Source organism: Mastomys coucha, unplaced genomic scaffold (assembly GCF_008632895.1).
Source record: "Mastomys coucha isolate ucsf_1 unplaced genomic scaffold, UCSF_Mcou_1 pScaffold6, whole genome shotgun sequence".
NCBI lineage: Eukaryota > Metazoa > Chordata > Mammalia > Rodentia > Muridae > Mastomys > Mastomys coucha.
The window spans coordinates 56,433,797-56,451,641 of NW_022196912.1; the positions used below are offsets into that span (position 1 = coordinate 56,433,797).

At 42.6% G+C, this 17,845-nt stretch overlaps 1 protein-coding gene across 7 annotated transcripts in view; it reads left to right on the forward strand.

Moving 5' to 3' along the window:
* The window catches only part of Dock4 (dedicator of cytokinesis 4), a 411,188-nt gene that overhangs the window by 383,532 nt on the left and 9,811 nt on the right, over positions 1-17,845 (forward strand). For 6 of the 7 annotated variants that reach the window (XM_031357369.1, XM_031357376.1, XM_031357373.1 and 3 more), the window contains 9 exons: positions 94-180; positions 8,600-8,776; positions 9,626-9,709; positions 12,370-12,489; positions 12,814-12,935; positions 13,281-13,401; positions 14,714-14,795; positions 14,954-15,063; positions 16,957-17,029. In XM_031357369.1, coding sequence (XP_031213229.1) covers positions 94-180; positions 8,600-8,776; positions 9,626-9,709; positions 12,370-12,489; positions 12,814-12,935; positions 13,281-13,401; positions 14,714-14,795; positions 14,954-15,063; positions 16,957-17,029 — 976 coding nt within the window. The remainder of the gene's footprint in view (positions 1-93; positions 181-8,599; positions 8,777-9,625; positions 9,710-12,369; positions 12,490-12,813; positions 12,936-13,280; positions 13,402-14,713; positions 14,796-14,953; positions 15,064-16,956; positions 17,030-17,845) is intronic. The other variant, XM_031357375.1, reaches the window with a different exon arrangement.

The following is a 17,845-nucleotide window of genomic DNA, read 5'->3' on the forward strand; positions in this document are numbered from 1 at the left end:
TGGCAGGAAATAAGCAGCACCTGCTCAGATTTGTCGCCACCTGGGGCCTAGAGAGCAGGATGATGTAGAGACTGACTCTGTGTTGTTTTGCAGAGTCTCTGGGTGGAAAGAACATCGCTGTACTTGGTCCAGAGCTTACCTGGCATCTCCCGCTGGTTCGAAGTGGAAAAACGTGAAGTGGTAAGGAGCTTAGCCCCTCCCCAGCAATCATCTGCTCCCGGTTGCTGGGCCCACCGCTACTTGCTTGTGCTCTTTTACTTTCTGTGTCCCCTCACAGTACTGCCTGCATTGCCTAAGATATTGATTGAAGGTAAATGTTGATGTCCTGCTTCAACCCACCAGAAAACTTCTTTCAAATAATTATGGTCGCAGCATGTAAAAACAACATGTTGGCGTTCTGGAGTGACAGCCAGCATGCCCACTCTCCTAAGCGTGCTGGGTCTGTGATCTTCATTGCTTACCATGTGGCAGTCCAAAGCCAAGAGGGCAGCCTGTTCTCTTGTGCAATCATCATGTCAGAGTTATGACACGGGTATTCCAAAACCAGCTCTGTCGCTGTCTTTGGGCCTTGGTTTTCTTGTTGGCAAAAAATGAAGCTAATGTGAGGCCTTTTCATATCAAGCTTATGTAAACTCTGTCCCTGTGGAGCTGGGGCTGTTTTGATCTGCAGTGAGAGAAGCTGAGAAGTGATGGAGCTTCAGGTGAAGAGGCCATTATAGAATCTGATAACTTCAGCTCTCAGGAATTCTCTGGTTGCCAGGCATCTCCACAGCTTCCATCCCAAATGAAGAGAAATGGGAGCGAGTAGCCTACTGCAACCAGGCTGGTACTGCACCCTGGTGTCTGTCTCTACTGCATTTCAGCATGACGGCCATAAGATCGCAGCCTGCCAGGGGCTTTTCCCTCTCATTTTGCACATCCATTATGGCTCTGAGCTCAGCCCTTAGATTGGCCTAACATTCTATTTGAAATAAAAGACATCAATTGTAAACAATACCTTAGTTAAGTAGCTGCTTATTTTGTTGATAAACAAAAGTAGCTCTCCCCCAAAATGTTTTTCCAGAATGGCTTCTACAAAAACCTCTCAGCATTTAAAGACCAACTTATCATGCTCAAAGCTAAGGGCTGAATGAGTTTTTTTTTTTTTTTTTTTAACAATGCCAAAATACTAATGTGGCTCCCTAAGGAAGCTGAGCCCAATTCGGGAAATTATGATAGTCCAGTTCTATCTGTGTGCAATCTGAGTCAGGGGTCCGCCATTGCTAGTTGCAGGTGTAGTGTACCTTTGTGCCTTTCATAAAAGAGGTGAGGTTGCCACATACTGTGCTCAGAAAATCTTATTATGCTTCCTACAGAATGGCAAAAGCTCCACCTACAGCAGTGTTCCTAGTCACCCACGCTGCATTAATGATTCAGAGTCTTTTCAGATCCATACAGCCCAAAATGTTAAATCCTATGAAGATTCACCAACCGTCCTACTAGCCCAGGAAACAACACACACACACACACACACACACACCACTCATGAAAAATACCATGCTGGTAATGATAAAGGGAGAAATACTAAGCCCAGCCTTTCAAACATCGGCTGCCTACTTTCTTAGAATATGTAATCATATGTTCTAACATAACAAGTCACGTTCCCTGCGTGCAGCCCACCCTCAGCAGCCTCCGTGTGCTTCTCCTGTTCCTGCTACCTGGAACGATCCATGATCCATTAGAGTTGTGGGCTTACTGATTTGGTTCTAGCTGTTAAGGGACTTCAAGAACATAGTAGGTACTCAATAGGTGCAGAAAAATGAATTGAAATTTCTTATTTGTGATGCTAGAATCTGCAGGTGAATGGATGGCTTCGAAATTCATTTGATCACAGAATTCATGGTTAAGGAAGCCCATTGATACCTTTTCCCCAGCGGTGTGTAGAACACCTTCCAGCTCGAGGAACACCAGCCACCAGGGAGGAAGCCGGCAGTTCTAACTTGATTTTTCTACTCCTTACATGGTGTGTGATGTCTTTAACAGTAGGATCTTGTCAGGTAGTTCTGGTGGGTAACCAAGAAGAATGGCAAAACCTGTATTTGTTTCACAGGCCTGCAGAGCTTTGATCAACACATCAACAGGTGATATCTCATACCTGACATTAGGGGTTTGTTTAGTGTCCAAATATTGGGATAGAGCTCTTTGAACTCTTCCTTAATTTCTGTTTTATGTTGGCTTAAAAAGTAGTGTATGTCTATGATTAGCAGTATAGCTTTTTCCATTCATCTGAGTGTTAAACTTCCTCTTTCCACTCTCGTCTGTCCACCCGCACCCATCCCTGCTTAGACTTTCTACCCTCACAATCCCCCCTCTGTATAGCCGTATCTCTGTGTTGCTTTCCCGACTCACTTAGGGTGTTTCCCCAGCCCAATAGCCCTTATCTTGTTTCATTGCTTCTGCAGCTACTCCAGATTAATCCCACAGATCTGAAGGTTTGAAGCCAGACTCTACATGTGAGAGAGAACATGCAGTGTTTATCTTTCAGAGCCTCGGTATAATTTTTCCCTAGGTCCATCCTTTCACCTGCAGACTTCCTAACTGTACGTTTCTGTACAGGTGAAGGAAATACACTGTGTATATGGACACATTTCACTTTGCACTCATCAGTGTGTGCCCATCAAGGCTGATCCCACTTCTTAGCTCTTGTGAACAGAGCAGCAGTGAGCATGGTTGAGCAAGTATTTCTGAAGTAAGATGTAGCGTCCATTGGGTATTTGGTCAGTAGTGGGTCATATGGCAGTTTTGTCTCTAGGGATTTTTTTTTTAGGAACCTCCATGCCAATTTCCATAGTGGATGCACCAGGGTTTCTCTGTCATCACATCCTAACCAGAGTTTGTTCTTTATGTTAGCCGTTTTGATTTTGGTGAGATGGAATCTCAATGTGGATGTAATGCCCCCTCCACAAGGGGGAAGTCATGTCCAGTGCAGTATACCCACCCCACCCACCAATATATGCTTGAGGAGGTTTTAGCCTCTAAAGCTGAACTTATTTCTTTTTAGTCTAACTGTCATGTTGCCAAGCTGCCTTCTAAATATCTATGGTTATATCCATGTATAAGTGCTATTTCCAACTGTAACCAGAGAAGCTTGACTGTAATAAACTGGTGAATGCAGAACCCAGGGCTGTGTAAAGTGCTGGCTGTAAGTAACAGCTGGACTCTCAGACTTAAACAGGACTTATACTACCCCGCTATGGTTCAAGGAACATTGCAGAGGAATGTAAGATAGGGAGAAGGGCTGTGGAATGCTGTCTGCTGGGCCTGGCACAGCCAATGCACTTGTGTACTGTGGCTTCCTGGAATGAGCCTACTCAAGACTGGGTCTGTCAGCATTCAACCATAGATCAGGAATGGGTTAATGGAGCCTTGCCCCTCCCTGATGAAGTAAGAATGGATTCTAGGGAAGGAGTAGTCATTCTTTACTTGAGTGCCCACTGAGAAACCCACTAGGACCAGTGGATGACTCCAAACCCATCGTCACGCAGAGGATCCTAGTTAAACTCAGGTGGTCTCAGTAATAATAATAAGAAGGAGAAGGAGAAGGAAGAAGAAGAAGAAGAAGAAGAAGGAGAAGGAGAAGGAAGAAGAAGAAGAAGAAGAAGAAGAAGAAGAAGAAGAAGAAGAAGAAGAAGAAGAAGAAGAAGAAGAAGAAGAAGAAGGAGAAACCAACAAAAAATGTGGGCAGGTTACTCAAAGGGGGTATGAGGGAGATTAGAAAGACTTCTGCTTGTAGTCATCAAGATATACATTATATATGTATAAAATTGTCAAAGAACAAACTCAACAAAAAAATATACACATGCATCACCCTACCCAGAATCCCCGAGGCTCTTCCAGCCCCGCTTACAGCGCCATCTTGTGCTTGCTTCACTGCTGCTCTAGGCTCCTAGGCTTGCGTGTAAGAAGTCGGCCTCCTCCTGCTTCCATCATTGTTCATACTCCCAGGATGTATGGGAGGCAATTACCCTCTGAAACTTAGTTCTATCACACAAAAACAATAGAGGAAATGTATAACAATCCTAATTTGTCATGTTCAGCAGCTAGAAAAGGAACCCGTTTTGTTTTATCTGCACTCCTAACCACTTATCACACCAGATAATTTTATAACAAATGTAACATCATACAGTGTCATCCTTAACCGTCTCATTGTGTGTATTTATAAACAACCATATCATTATTATCTATAAAAGAATCACAACAATGTGGTGACTATAAAATTTCTAGTGCCCCCTTATGCCTCACCAGTAGTCTGATTTCTTCTTTATTCTTCCTTTGACTCTAGACATTCATTTCAGTTCTTTGCAGTGTTGCCTAAAGGCTTTTAGTCTAGATTTTCCCCCTTGCATGCTTTTTTTTAAATATTTTTTGTTGAAGAATCACAGTGGTTTGCCTTGAAATGTTTTCTTAAGTCTTGATCCAAGTGGGGGTCATATAACATATTTCTCTGTGGCCTATATTTCTTGTGAGTTGATAGTTAAGCCTCAAGGCATAGTAAGGTTGTGTTTGTTTGTGTAAGACCACTTCATAGTTTTTAATGCCTCTCTCGTATTTTCTTCTGTTCTCCCCTCCTCTTCTCTTGTGATATTACCAAGAATAATTGACCATCGGTTATTGGTTGTCATTGCCCAGACCTATTGATCATTGAGGGATTGAGATACTGATATTTGAGGGCCAGTAAGATAGTTCAGTAGGTAAAGGTGCTTGCCACTAAGGCTGAAAACCTGAGTTCAGTCCCCAGGGCCCATATGTTAGAAGGAAGGAACCAACTCTCTCAAGTTGTTCTCTGACCTCCATGTGCCCAACATGGCATGCATGTATGCATGCCGACACATACACATATACACACACACACACACACACACACACACACACACACTAAATAAGTGTATTTTAATATTTTATCATTTGTCTTTACTCACTGTAATATTTTTATAAAATAATATTCATTATCAAATATTTTATTACTATGATACATAGGAAAGGAAATAAAATGTTCTTTCAAAATGAGTTAGTCCTAGCACCCTGAGGGAGTAACAGAGAGGCTGCTTGGTATTTGTTTGATTTAGGTTTCACTATTATTACCAGATCATAGATTTGAGTGTGTTTGTTTTGTGTTACTCCATGGCAGCTATTGTTATTAAATTATTCCTCTTAATTTTATCATTTATTTTTCAATTGCTTTATGATTCCACTTGTGCTCCTTTTCAGTGGCCTCTGGCATCCTCCTTACTTATCTATTGAGATAGTACTTTTGAGCCAATCAGACATGACTCCATGTTCCTTCCTAGCATCAAGCTTTATTAGTCATTTAATGTGGTCCAAATGCTCTGCCCAAGAAGAATTTCCAAGACCAAGGTAGCATCTGCCATCCTTCAGTTAATGGTAACAGTTTAGAATCACACATGAAAGCTATAAATGGGGTTCTCAGGACTCTCCAGTTTTAAGTGTATAGTTGGAGACACTGCATGTCATTCTCCAAGGGGTTAACTGGAAACCTCTCAGAGACACTGTCTTAGAGTTTGTGCTTTTCTACTTAAGAAGTCCTGCTACGGACTTCTACTACAGGGCTCCATAGATTACATGGCTGCCTCCTAGAAGTTACTCTTAGTGCATTTACATGAAGGTTTGGTCAGCCAGGAGAAGTGACCTGGCCACCTGCCTCCTTTTCCCTTCCTCAGAGGAAGAGGAGTGGGTGAGCCACAGGCCAGCTGCTTAGTGTCTTCCTCGAAGATGCCATCTTTGCTTTCTGACCTGACAAGGAGACATGGCAGCCTGTGTATCACTTCTTGTGTTTCCTGAGTGCTGGTGAGGATCTGCAGCCCTCCTTTTATTTACTCATTCTGGTTCCTTTGCAGAGAGTCCATTCCTTGCCTGTGTTCAGTGTTCTCCAACATTGTGAATTATTTATACTTTCTTTCAAATACATGTTGGAAATATTCTCTGAAGGTTGTGTATTCTATATAAGTTTTTTTATATCTTATGTGATGTTCACATAAATTATTGAATTACTAGTATTAGAGTTTGTAAAAGTGAAGATGGATTTTTTTTTCATTTTATTATAGTACAAACAAGTCAAAAACTTTTGTAATCCCTTTGGAGTGCATAGCGATGGGGCTGATGGCTTGCAGCTGTTGAGTCAGTGATCTCTCCGAGTCCTTCCTTCTATGATCCGGGAGTTTGTGTCCTTTCAGACACAGCTCTTCCCCACCCACAGCCCCTAAGCAGTAGTTCTCAACTTTTGGGTCATGGCCCTTTTAGGAATTGACTAAGACTATCAGAAAACATACACATACACACACACACACACACACACACACACACACACACACACATACGCACACATACACACACATACATTATGGATCAAAACAGTAGCAAAATTACAGTTATGAAGTAGCAATGAAGGTCATGGTTGGAGGTCGCCACATCATGAGGAGCTGCATTAAAGGGTCACAGCATTAGGGAGGTCGAGATCCACTGCTCAGGAGCCAGCATTCTGTCCTAATGTTCTGAAGACCCTTACTAATTAACTTACAGTGGTTTAGACTCAAGACTTTCCTTTATGCTATGGCTTTTGCACATATAAAACAAAGGTTTAGCATCACAAATTGTTTAAAATATTTATCACCACTAGAACATCGTAGGGGCTTCTTATGTGCCCCTCCAAATTACAGTGAGTTCCCTGCCTTTACTCTCGAGGTATCCTGACATTTGTGGCATGCATTTCCTAGCTTAACTTTCACCTATTTATGCTTTTCTAAACCAGTCCACTCAGTTTTGCTTAACCATGTGTACTCTGTTAAGACTTGCTTCACTCGCTCAGTGTTATTTGTGGTATTTTTTCCTATTTACTAGGTATGACAAGAAAGCTTCTCTTTACTATATATTATTCCTGATTAGGGGAACAGTTACAAACATTTTGTTCTAGGTTCCAGCTGTGCGGGTACATACATTTCCAGCTCCATTTTTTTTTTCAGATGTACACCTACAAATAGGATTTTTGAACCATGAGATATACAAAGCTATAGATAATATTATATATAATTTACATAGGTAGATAGGCGATAGATACTCCAACTGTTTTCCAAAGCTAATGAGGCAGTTTGCACTTCCAACAGCAGAAAGGGGTCTCTGGTGCTCACAGTTACACTCTCACTTGCTGTCTATCACCATATTTATTTTTACCACTATAGGGGGCCTTTTATAGTATTTATAGTATGGTATTATTATTATTATTATTATTATTATTATTATTATTATTATTATTATTATTTTGGTTTTTTGAGACAGGGTTTCTCTATGTGGCCTTGGCTTTCCTGGAACTCACTCTGTAGACCAGGCTGGCCTTGAACTCAGAAATCCACCTGCCTCTGCCTCCCAAGCTCTGGGATTAAAGGCATGCGCCACCACCGCCCGGCTATAGTATGGTATTATTGTTCGTGTTTTCTCACATATAAGGCTCAGTATCTTTGCAGGTGTTTACTAGCTAGTTAAATTTACTTCTGACATTGCTGTTTCAGTCTTTTGCCCAGTTTTTCTTGTGGTGTTTACCTTTTTCTTTTTTCTTCTTTTTTACTAGTCTCAAAGTCTTGCACATTCCGTGACGGGGTTCTTTGCTGGTTACGCAGATTGAAATTATTCTGTCAGAAGTTCTGGCTTCTCTTCTCTTCACACTATCCTTGATTACTATTTATTCTTAATTTTCATGCACTTGAGTCACTCTGTGATTTTTCAGTATTACTTTAAGATGGCCTGAGTGGCCTTTTATTCTAATTTGTTTCTCTAACTGAAAGAACAAGTGCCTAAGTGTGCTTCCTGTAAAGCTAGCCGCTTCCTCACTTAAGAATTTGGCAGGCCTTCTCTTCAGAGAGTGTTTCAGTGGCATTAACAGCATAATGCCATATATTGGAGAAAACACTTTGATCACAGACACAATTAGGTCCCCTGTACCAACCCAGTAAGTCATTATGATTCTATTTGGCTCTGCACCAAGAAATAGATCCTGGAATGTATATGATTATCTTGTTTTCTGTAACTCCCAACTGTGTGCCATCCTGTGCCACCATATGGCACTGTTATAAATGCATATGGGGTCTGCATGGGCATATGTCCCCTCTCTCCAATGAGACTGAAAGCTCCCTGACACCAGAAGATCTGCTAATGTATCTCTGTATTTCTCATGCTGCTTTGTATCAAATAAGTGCCTAGAAGAGTGACACAGTCATTATTCCGGGTCCACCCAAAAGAGCATAAACAGGGCATGCTTATTGCTGTGCTATTGTAGAATGAATAGTTCCTTGTTACCCAAACCACACTCCCACTAATGGATATAGTTATCTGCTGTTTTCACGCCTTACTGATTAGTGGGTAACTTAACTTCCACATCCTTTCCTCTGCTATGGGATAGCTCCCAGAAGAGATACTGATGGGAGCCACTAAGAACCATAAGTGATTCATAAGATGGATAATCTGCTTTGTCTGTCTTGTCCCCGTACCCTCCACATCTTTGGTTTTGAATGTCATGAAAGTCAGTAGATATTTATGCTCATTTGCTTTTCAGGTAGAAATGAGTCCTCTGGAAAACGCTATCGAAGTGTTAGAAAATAAGAACCAGCAGCTAAAGACCCTGATCAGCCAGTGCCAGACGAGGCAGATGCAGAATATCAACCCCTTGACCATGTGCCTCAATGGAGTCATAGATGCCGCAGTAAATGGTGGGGTTTCCAGGTATCAAGAGGTAAGGACTGAGGATTGCTGGACAGGAATTTGTCAGTGGAGATGCCTTCGGGTTTTGTAGATCTTTTTGTGCAAACATGGGCCCATTATCAGTGGCAGATGGCTGTAGTCTGCCCAAATGCAGTCTTTTATAACACAGGACAAATGTGTAGCCAGCCCTTTGTGCAGCCCATGTATTTCATCTTCATGATGAGATATTTTGAGTGTGTTTATGTTGGGGTCAGGAGATCAGGACTGTTTAACAAATGTCTACCTAATTTGCCTGATCAGAGAACTTGTAGGGGTGTGTTAGTCGGTTGGTTCGTGATCCTTGAAGTGGACTTTTCATCTGTTTTTTATAATAGGCCAGAAGACCACCTTAGCCACATTGAATCTTAGGGTTTTTTTTTAAGATTTATTTATTGAATATATGTAAGTATACTGTAGCTGTCTACAGACATTCCAGCTATCTTTAGATACTACAGAAGAGGGTGTCAGATCTTGTTATGAATGGTTGTGAGCCACCATGTGGTTGCTGGGATTTGAACTCAGGACCTTCGGAAGAGCAATCGGTGATCTTACCGGCTGAGCCATCTCTCCAGCCCACCACATTGAATCTTAAGACAATTTATTTTAATATAATGCGTATAGTTTATTGACTTGGGTCTGCTCTACAAGAGATGCTCTGACTTTCTGAATGTTGCCTATGACCAGCTGTCCACAGTTAGGAATCACTCCATCTGTCCCCAACATGTTTCGTAACCATGCCATTTCTCTGCATATGCCAAGCCTGAGAAAAATAATAATAAGTGTGCCTTTCACTTCCATGGTAACTCCCCCAGGGTAGTCTGACTGTTTCTTCTTTTCCTAGGCATTCTTTGTCAAAGACTATATTTTAAGTCATCCTGAAGATGGTGAGAAGATTGCACGGTTAAGAGAGCTGATGCTAGAGCAGGTAGGATGGCAGAAATAACCATTCTATCTTGCCTAACTCTGTGCATCCTTGCCAGATACCCACCTACAGGCATTTGCATGAACAGCCTAACTAAAGTGGCAGTCAAGTTGATAGATTGACCTATGACGTAACCCAACTGGCTAATTTCTTCCCACTTGGACCCAAAAGCAAACTTAACAAGTCGTTTCCTAAAGTAACATTTCATGTAGTTTCTTTGAATGTCCCTCCCTAAGACTTGCTCTGTAGACCTGTTGCTAACCTGTCCCTCAAAATTTTATGCTCAAATAAATTCAGGCCACCTCAAGATCCTAAATAAGAATATGAATGAATGTGATAGTTACATAAGTGCAATAGTAAAGAGTAGACAATGAGTAGAGTTGCTCTATGGCAGTACTGTGTTTTGCAGATAAAACCTAGAGGATGTATTGTGTGGACCAACTAGGTACACGCCTCATTTTCTATTTCATAGATGCAGTTTATTTTTATTTGGTGCCATCAGAAACTGAGAGCAAGAATAAGTGTGCTATTGCTGCCTATGCCCCTCTTGACGGTTGCCTGAAAAGGGTTTACAAACCTCTGATGTAGAAGAAACAGTTGGCAAACTGGGTTAAACAGAAAATAATTTTGTTCCCATGAAAAGCAGAGTACGTATGACAGACTGGGGCAGAAGCATCTCTTGATATTATGAAATTATCTACTTGATAATATAATCTACTTGATAATGTGAAGTTAACCGAAAAGCATGGTTTTTAGATTGGAAGGTGATGGGGTTATGATGAGTTTTAGTCCATTTATGCTCTGTAGATTTTATTCACAAAATAATGACATGGGGTGAGAGAGACAGGGCTATATAATCAGGGCAAGTGGACTAGTGGGGAGAGGAGCTTTAACCTACAGGAAAAGATAAGTTCCCAGTGTGATTATGCAGGATTGCATAAAGACCTTAATGGTTGATTTCATAACGACTCTTTGGCCATCAGTTGGAGCATGACCTCTCACAAATGGTCTCTTTCCGAGTATGTTTTGGGGTGTTTGACCTGAATAAGTTCTTTCCCCAGAATTAAAACAGTAGCTCAGAGTTAGGATACTTTTCAAAAAAATTAAATTAGAAAGACTTTTACTATGTCATGCCTGGTATTGTTCATGGGACCCTATGGAAAGAGCTGTCTATGGCCAGGAATTGTAAGCTCTCTACTATAGAACAGCTAACACAAACACCTGTCATGTAACCTTGGGCATGACACATCATTTCTGTGGGACCATTAGGAGTTAGTTTGGAAAGGCCACCATCCTTCCTGGACCTCTGTCTGGTTGGCATAGAGATATCTCCAATAGATATATCCAGCTGCCTGATCCTACAGGAGTTGCCTCAATTGTAGAGAGCCACTTGGCCCATGGACACTGTCTTCTCAATGACCCACTTCTAAGACTGGGGCAAAGTATAAAGCTTGGCCATTTGGGTCCAACACAGGAAAGCCTCATAAAGTTCCAGCGAGGTGCTGGGCTTGATAGTGTTGGCCAACTTGCTATATATCACATCTTTCTCTGTAGAGCCCTGCTTCTGCTTGACCCACAGGCCAAACTCCTTGCAATGAGCTTCCTAATCTCCCTACGGGTGTCTATTCCCTGATGACCCAAGTAAAATTATCCTGAGCAAACGAAAATTATCCTGTATCCAACACCTATTTAAAATAAAAAAGGCCAGCAGTGGCTATAGTCAGTCACAACTCTTGGGTCTCTCCCATCTCTTCATCTCACAGGCCGTCTCTCCCTTTGTGTGTCAGGTACACTCCACGGTTTCCTTCATGTTCATTTCAGGGGCCTTTTCTCTTTAGAAAGGTGTTGTCAGGGCTAGGCATCCAGAGGAGAAGATGCTGCAGCTCCATCTCTGTTTACTGAGATGCAGAAGACCACTGTCGCCGGGCGGTGGTGCCGCATGATTTTAATCCCAGCACTTGGGAGGCAGAGGCAGGTGGATTTCTGAGTTCGAGGCCAGCCTGGTCTCCAGACTGAGTTCCAGGACAGCCAGGGCTATACAGAGAAACCCTGTCTTGAAAAACCAAAAAAAAAAAAAGACTACTGTCATACAAACCCAAGAAATTACGCACTAGTGATTAAAGAAGGGAAAGTTTACTGTTTACCTTCATTTCCTTTTCTTTGAGACAGGATCCCTTGAATATTATAGCAAGTAAATAAAAATAATTGTTTCAAAGAAAACCAAAAAGTATAGCAACTGCTACAGAGTTCCTGCTCTTTTTTTTTTCTTTCTCCCCTAGAAAATGTTGCCAAGCTCAGGATTGGGAGGCTGTTGCAGGAGAGAGGGTGTCATCCTGAGAAAGATTTGCTTGACCCTCCAAACCGGAAACAGCTTCTGCCCCATTCTCCGCCTCACCCTAGGAAGGGGATGAGCGGGCCAGGGACCCATAGCCACCAAAGAGGGTTATCATTAAAGATGTGAGATATCTGGGAAAGGTGAAGTAGGAAAGTCAAGTTCGGGGAGTCAAATCCCCATGTAGGATTTATTTGCTCCTGGGACCTCCCTGTAAAGCAACCGTTGCTCCCATAAATCGGTGTAGCTGGTCAGAGATGATGAATGGTCCACAGCGAGCATCCGTGAGAAGTAGTCACTAATGCGGTCCTTCCCTTCTGTTGTTATCAAGGCACAGATTCTGGAATTTGGGCTGGCTGTGCACGAGAAGTTTGTCCCTCAAGATATGAGACCCCTTCACAAAAAACTGGTGGACCAGTTCTTTGTGATGAAATCGAGCTTCGGGATACAGGTGTGTGCGGAACGCCACGGTGGGGCAATCTAACCACAGCCATTGCTGTTGGTGAGCCTGTGGATGCAGTATCCAATAGTGACATCTTTTGGTTCTTCTGCCACACTGCAGTATTTGGCAGGGAGCTTCTCATATTACAGTTGCATTCCTACTGTTTTCCACCCTTTATGAAAACAAATGTCCACATCAGAAGGCTCAATTAACACTGGCATTTGTAATTGGTCCCTAGGTAGATGCCATGATGTTGAGAGTATCTGTTTAGTAGGTTGAAGCACGTCATAGATCAGTTGCTCCAGTCAAACATGTTCTTTACTTCCTCTTTAGGAGTTCCCTGCTTGTATCCAGGCCAGCCCTGTCCACTTTCCCAATGGAAGCCCTCGTGTGTGTAGAAACTCAGCCCCTGCTTCCATGAGCCCAGATGGTACCAGGGTAATCCCTAGACGCAGGTAAGTCATATCCTGAATTACCTTACAATTTGCCAGCCCCGCAAGATGATCTGGAATGGTTCTCTCATTCTTTATGGTACAGTTTGTCAAATTCTCTATTCCTTGATGAAACAATTAAGCCACGAGGCAGCTGCAGACATCTGCCCCCTGATAAAAACAGCGACAGCATGAGAAATAAATAAACTCAAACATTCGATTATATTGAGGCAAACAGGAGAAAACAGAATGGGATGTGTCTTTTTTTCCTCTTCGTTGTTATGCCATGCCAGCATGTGATAAAATACAGTTCCAAGACTGAGCAAACAACCGTTGTTTTTTTTTTTTTTCTTTCCTCTCCTGAAACAGCCCATTAAGTTACCCAGCTGTCAACCGGTATTCCTCGTCCTCGCTGTCCTCCCAGGCCTCTGCTGAAGTAAGCAATATTACAGGGCAATCAGAAAGCTCTGACGAAGTCTTTAACATGCAGGTACTTCATTAGCTTCTTGTCTGCTTACGTTTATTTCCGTTTCTGTCTGCATCATGAGAGTGTCTGTCCATCCTGCTGGGCTCACGAACAGACCTTCAAGCAAGAACTTGACTTAAGGGCCAACCTTTTAAAAACTCTCCGTATTGCTTTGTTGGCCTTTGGAACCCACAAAGATGGTTCTCTCCAAAATGCCCATCAGTTTAAGAAAATACAAGCAACCAATAAGAAGCCCAGGCACACCCCGGCTTAGCTTTCAGATTGACCTTGGTAGTTCTTGGCTTTCTGTGGCCTGGGTTCTTGGAGCATGTTGACATACACTGGCTGCCTCCTACTGTTTTCTAGTAACTCTTTATGACTTCCCTTGTGGCTGGAGGCCCCAGTATAAAATTTGCATAGTTATGTAAGAAAATTTTCTATAATAATAAAAAAATATAGAAGAAATGCATAAGGTGCCTCCGGGCTGGGTGCTCCAGTCTCAGAACCTCACCCGAGAGACAACAGGGGATCCTGCCCGGGTCTCTGGCTTAATGTGCTCTCTGGAGTTAGGCGATCCACTTGCAGGGAAGGGGCAGAGGAGGACGCTGAACCCCCTCTGTCACTCGGAAGCTGAGAGGATCATAAAATGCATAGTTTTATAGGTATTTTAGAGCTCATGGGAGTCTTGACACATTTTATTTTGTGGTTAAAAAAAAATAAACCTAGCACTGTCTTTGCAAACAGCCACAATGTGACTCCCAGTGTATGCTTTGAACAGAGTTTTGAAGCTAAGGAGAAGGCAAATTGTGTGCCCTTTAGAAACACGCACCTGGACCAGCTAGATGGCTTAGTGGGTAAAGCACTTGCCGCTCAGCATGATGACACACATAGCAAAAGGAGAAAACTAACTCAAGTTCTCTGCAAGCTGTCCTCTGACCTCCACATGGGTGAGATGCACACATGCACTCACACATGCTGTGGCACGTATGTGCTCACAGTCAATAAATGAAAATTAGAAACACTTCCCTATTTATGTCCCCAAGACTAGAAGTATTTCTCTTTATACTACAGGGAAGGAGGGCTACTGATGGGGTCAGGAACTAGAGCTGAAACTGTTCCTTCCTTCAGCAGTAGTGGAAATCTCAGGCCTAATCAGTCCAGGCCATCTTCATTGTTGGTCTGAATCCATAAGGCTTTGCTCTGTTTCTGAGTGGCCTTTGGGGTTTTCGTTTTTCTTTTTGCTAATTTGAAAATGACATGAATATTGGTGTCTTGCTTCAAATGTCATGAACTGAAGCTTCTAACCATGTATGACAATAGCTCCCTATGTTTCCAGCCCAGCCCATCTACCTCAAGCCTGAGTTCCACTCACTCTGCTTCACCTAATGTGACGAGTTCTGCTCCATCGAGTGCCAGAGGTTAGTGCTGAGTTGGGGGTGCCCTAACTGGTACCCTGAGAATTTTCCAAGCCCTAAGAACTGTGGCTTCAGTGGCTCATATTGTAGGCCACAACACTCTGGTTTTCTTTAAGGCCCCACTGGCTAGCTCACTGGTAATTTCTTGTTTCTCTTCCCAGCTTCACCTTTGTTGTCTGACAAACACAAACATTCCAGAGAAAACTCTTGCCTGTCCCCAAGAGATAGACCCTGCAGTGCCATCTACCCGACACCTGTGGAGCCGTCGCAGGTAGGCCTGTGGGGGAATCAGAGGCTCAACAATGGGAAAGTGTGGGATTGTGTGGGAATCTCTTTGGAGTCTCACAGCACCTGCCAAAAGCAACCAGTGACAAGGCCAGTGGGAAGAAGACTCAGTCAGTCCACCCCCAGTCTCTGCCCATTGTTCGAAATGCCATCTGACTCAGCCTTCTAGAGGAGTGGTTCTCCCTAATCCTATAATCTTGAAAATATAGTTCCTCATGGTGTGGTGACCCCCCGACCATAAAATTCTTGGGTTGCTATTTCCTAGCTGGAATTTTGCTACTATTATGAATCCTTCACAACTATAATTTTGCTAATTTTATGAATCATATTGTAAATATGCATGATATCTGATGGTACCCAGAGGTTGAGCAGGATATCTGATGGGACCCTCGATAGGACCGGGACCCACAGGTTAAGAACCACTGTTCTAGAGGGATACCTGGGTCACAGCCCTGACAGAGAAGAAACTGAGAGGGACTGCCTAGTCCTTGATCTCAAACCTGTTTCATTGCTGCTACAACATTCCAAGGGAAAGCCAGCGAATGAACCATCTGTGTGTGTGTTTGCATGTGTATGGAGCAGAAGTCTGGGGAGGGAGGAACAAACTTAATGTAGCAGAAGACCCCTGCTTCTGCCCAGAACTTCCTATTCGCCCATAGCTAGTGAGGGTAGTTACAGCTGATTCCTTTCCACAAGAAGGCAGGCACTCTGTTTGCCTTTGCCATCTCCCATGAATGACCAGGGAAGGGGCTGTGTCCTGGAGATGTCACAGGAGCTAGGGGATATGGTTCTGCCTGTCACTCAAACCTCACCGTAAAAACCCTGAGTGAGCCCAGGGCCACAGGCTCAGTCCAGGGGTAACATACGTGCATTGGAGGGCGGGTACGAAGTTTAAAGATTCACGTTGTATCCCTGAGTATTTCACAGTTTATTTGGGACTAATTTAAAGAGCAGAGAAAACTACTTGTTTCTGCTCCAGCTAATTTCTCTGTTTTTCTACACCATCCTGGCAGAAGCGTGTAGCTGCATCTGGAATTGGATGAGAGCGAGTGGGATTTGGCTTGATTGGTTTATCTTTGCTGATTGTGTGATCTTCCCGAAAGGCCCAGGATACCTCCTCTGCGCAGCACTGATGTCTTGCAGAAATGATTTCTGAGTGCGTTTGGCTGAACCAGCTAACCAATTTTATTTCCCGTTGTCACTGGCATTGCAAGGGGATTTCAGTTTGTTTCATCTGCTCTGAGAGATCATGTGCCAGCATGGGAAACTCTGAAAGGCTTCCTTGATTAGTCCCAAGTTATCTGCCTTGGGTAAAATTTGAAGCAGTATATATGTTACCAAAATTACAATAAGGTATAATACTGTAGGTTTCCACTTTTTCTTTTTATGAGCTAGGAGAGCCATGTAAGTTTAGTATTTTTGTAGGTTAAAATTATAGAATACTCATTAGCTCATTTTTTTTTGCCTAATAGGATTTAAACCATAATAGAGTTTGTCTATGTCATAGGTTTTTAAATTAATATTTCTCCTTTCCTTCTTATTCATATGTCATACTGCCAGTCTAGCAGTATACACTTGTAAAGAACACCATACCTAGCTAATATTTACTATTAATTTTCCCTATGGTTATTATGAGTAATTGTTTACCATTTATATTTAATGTAAAACACCATTTTTTATTATGTTTCTTTCAGAAAACTTAAGACTCTGTTCCCATTTTCTCCTCAAATATAGTTTAATTATTTGTTCCTAGGCTCATTACACCATATAGAAAATGTTTTAAGCAAAGAGTTTCATAAGGAAATAACCATCTCATTTTCTAAAAGGCATCATGTCTCAGCATATCATATCATAAAAATGGACTCTTCTCCCTTTCCAGAGGATGCTGTTTAATCACATTGGAGAAGGGGCCTTGCCTCGCAGTGACCCCAACCTTTCTGCACCTGAGAAAGGTAGGTAGTCAATCATCCAACCCTTGTAGGTCCTAGCATGTGTCAGGGTTTGTTGTGTCCTCATTTCCCCCAGTCTGTGTGCCGTGTAGCAGGTAGGGCTCTAGACTGTCAGTGATAAGGGTGAGTGTGATCTTTAGGCAATTAGTGAAAGATAATTTATCATGATCCATTCTCCATAAACTGTTAAGATCTGAGCAAATTAGGAACTCCTTTGTGTAATGACTTTCTGTCGTTCAGTGAGACCAGGCCAAGCCTGCTCTTCCTGAAGCAAAGTTGCCAATTAAGCCACGAGTTCACACAATGGAAATAGCTACTCCTCCGATTGATTCCACAGACCCCATCCATTGTCTCCTTCACAAAGCTCATATTCAGCCAGCTCATCTGTTGTTTGTGGTGACTCAGATAGGCTCCTGTACAATTAATTACCATATAAGCATTTCGATCTACCACGTAATGGAGTGGGGCCCGCCTCAAGGTCATGCACACACAAATAAGATGCACACACCAAATGCATGCATACTAGTAAGATGCCAATTAGCAACACACAGACCAGGAAGAGCAGAGTAAATGTCACTTCCTCCACGGAGGGTGCAGAGACTTGCAAAGTCACCCGTTTGCCTCTCAGGGTCAGGCCTCAAAATTAGCAGCCTCGCAAGCTAATGAATCAAGACTTACTAATGAAATGTCCCAGTAAAGTGCACTTTAATTGCCCCCATTAAGAACTAGGCTGTATTACCATTTTGGTACACTGATACATTAACATTAAAACTTCCCAAAGGGAGATGAAAATTAGCGAGGACCTAGCCAAAATTATTT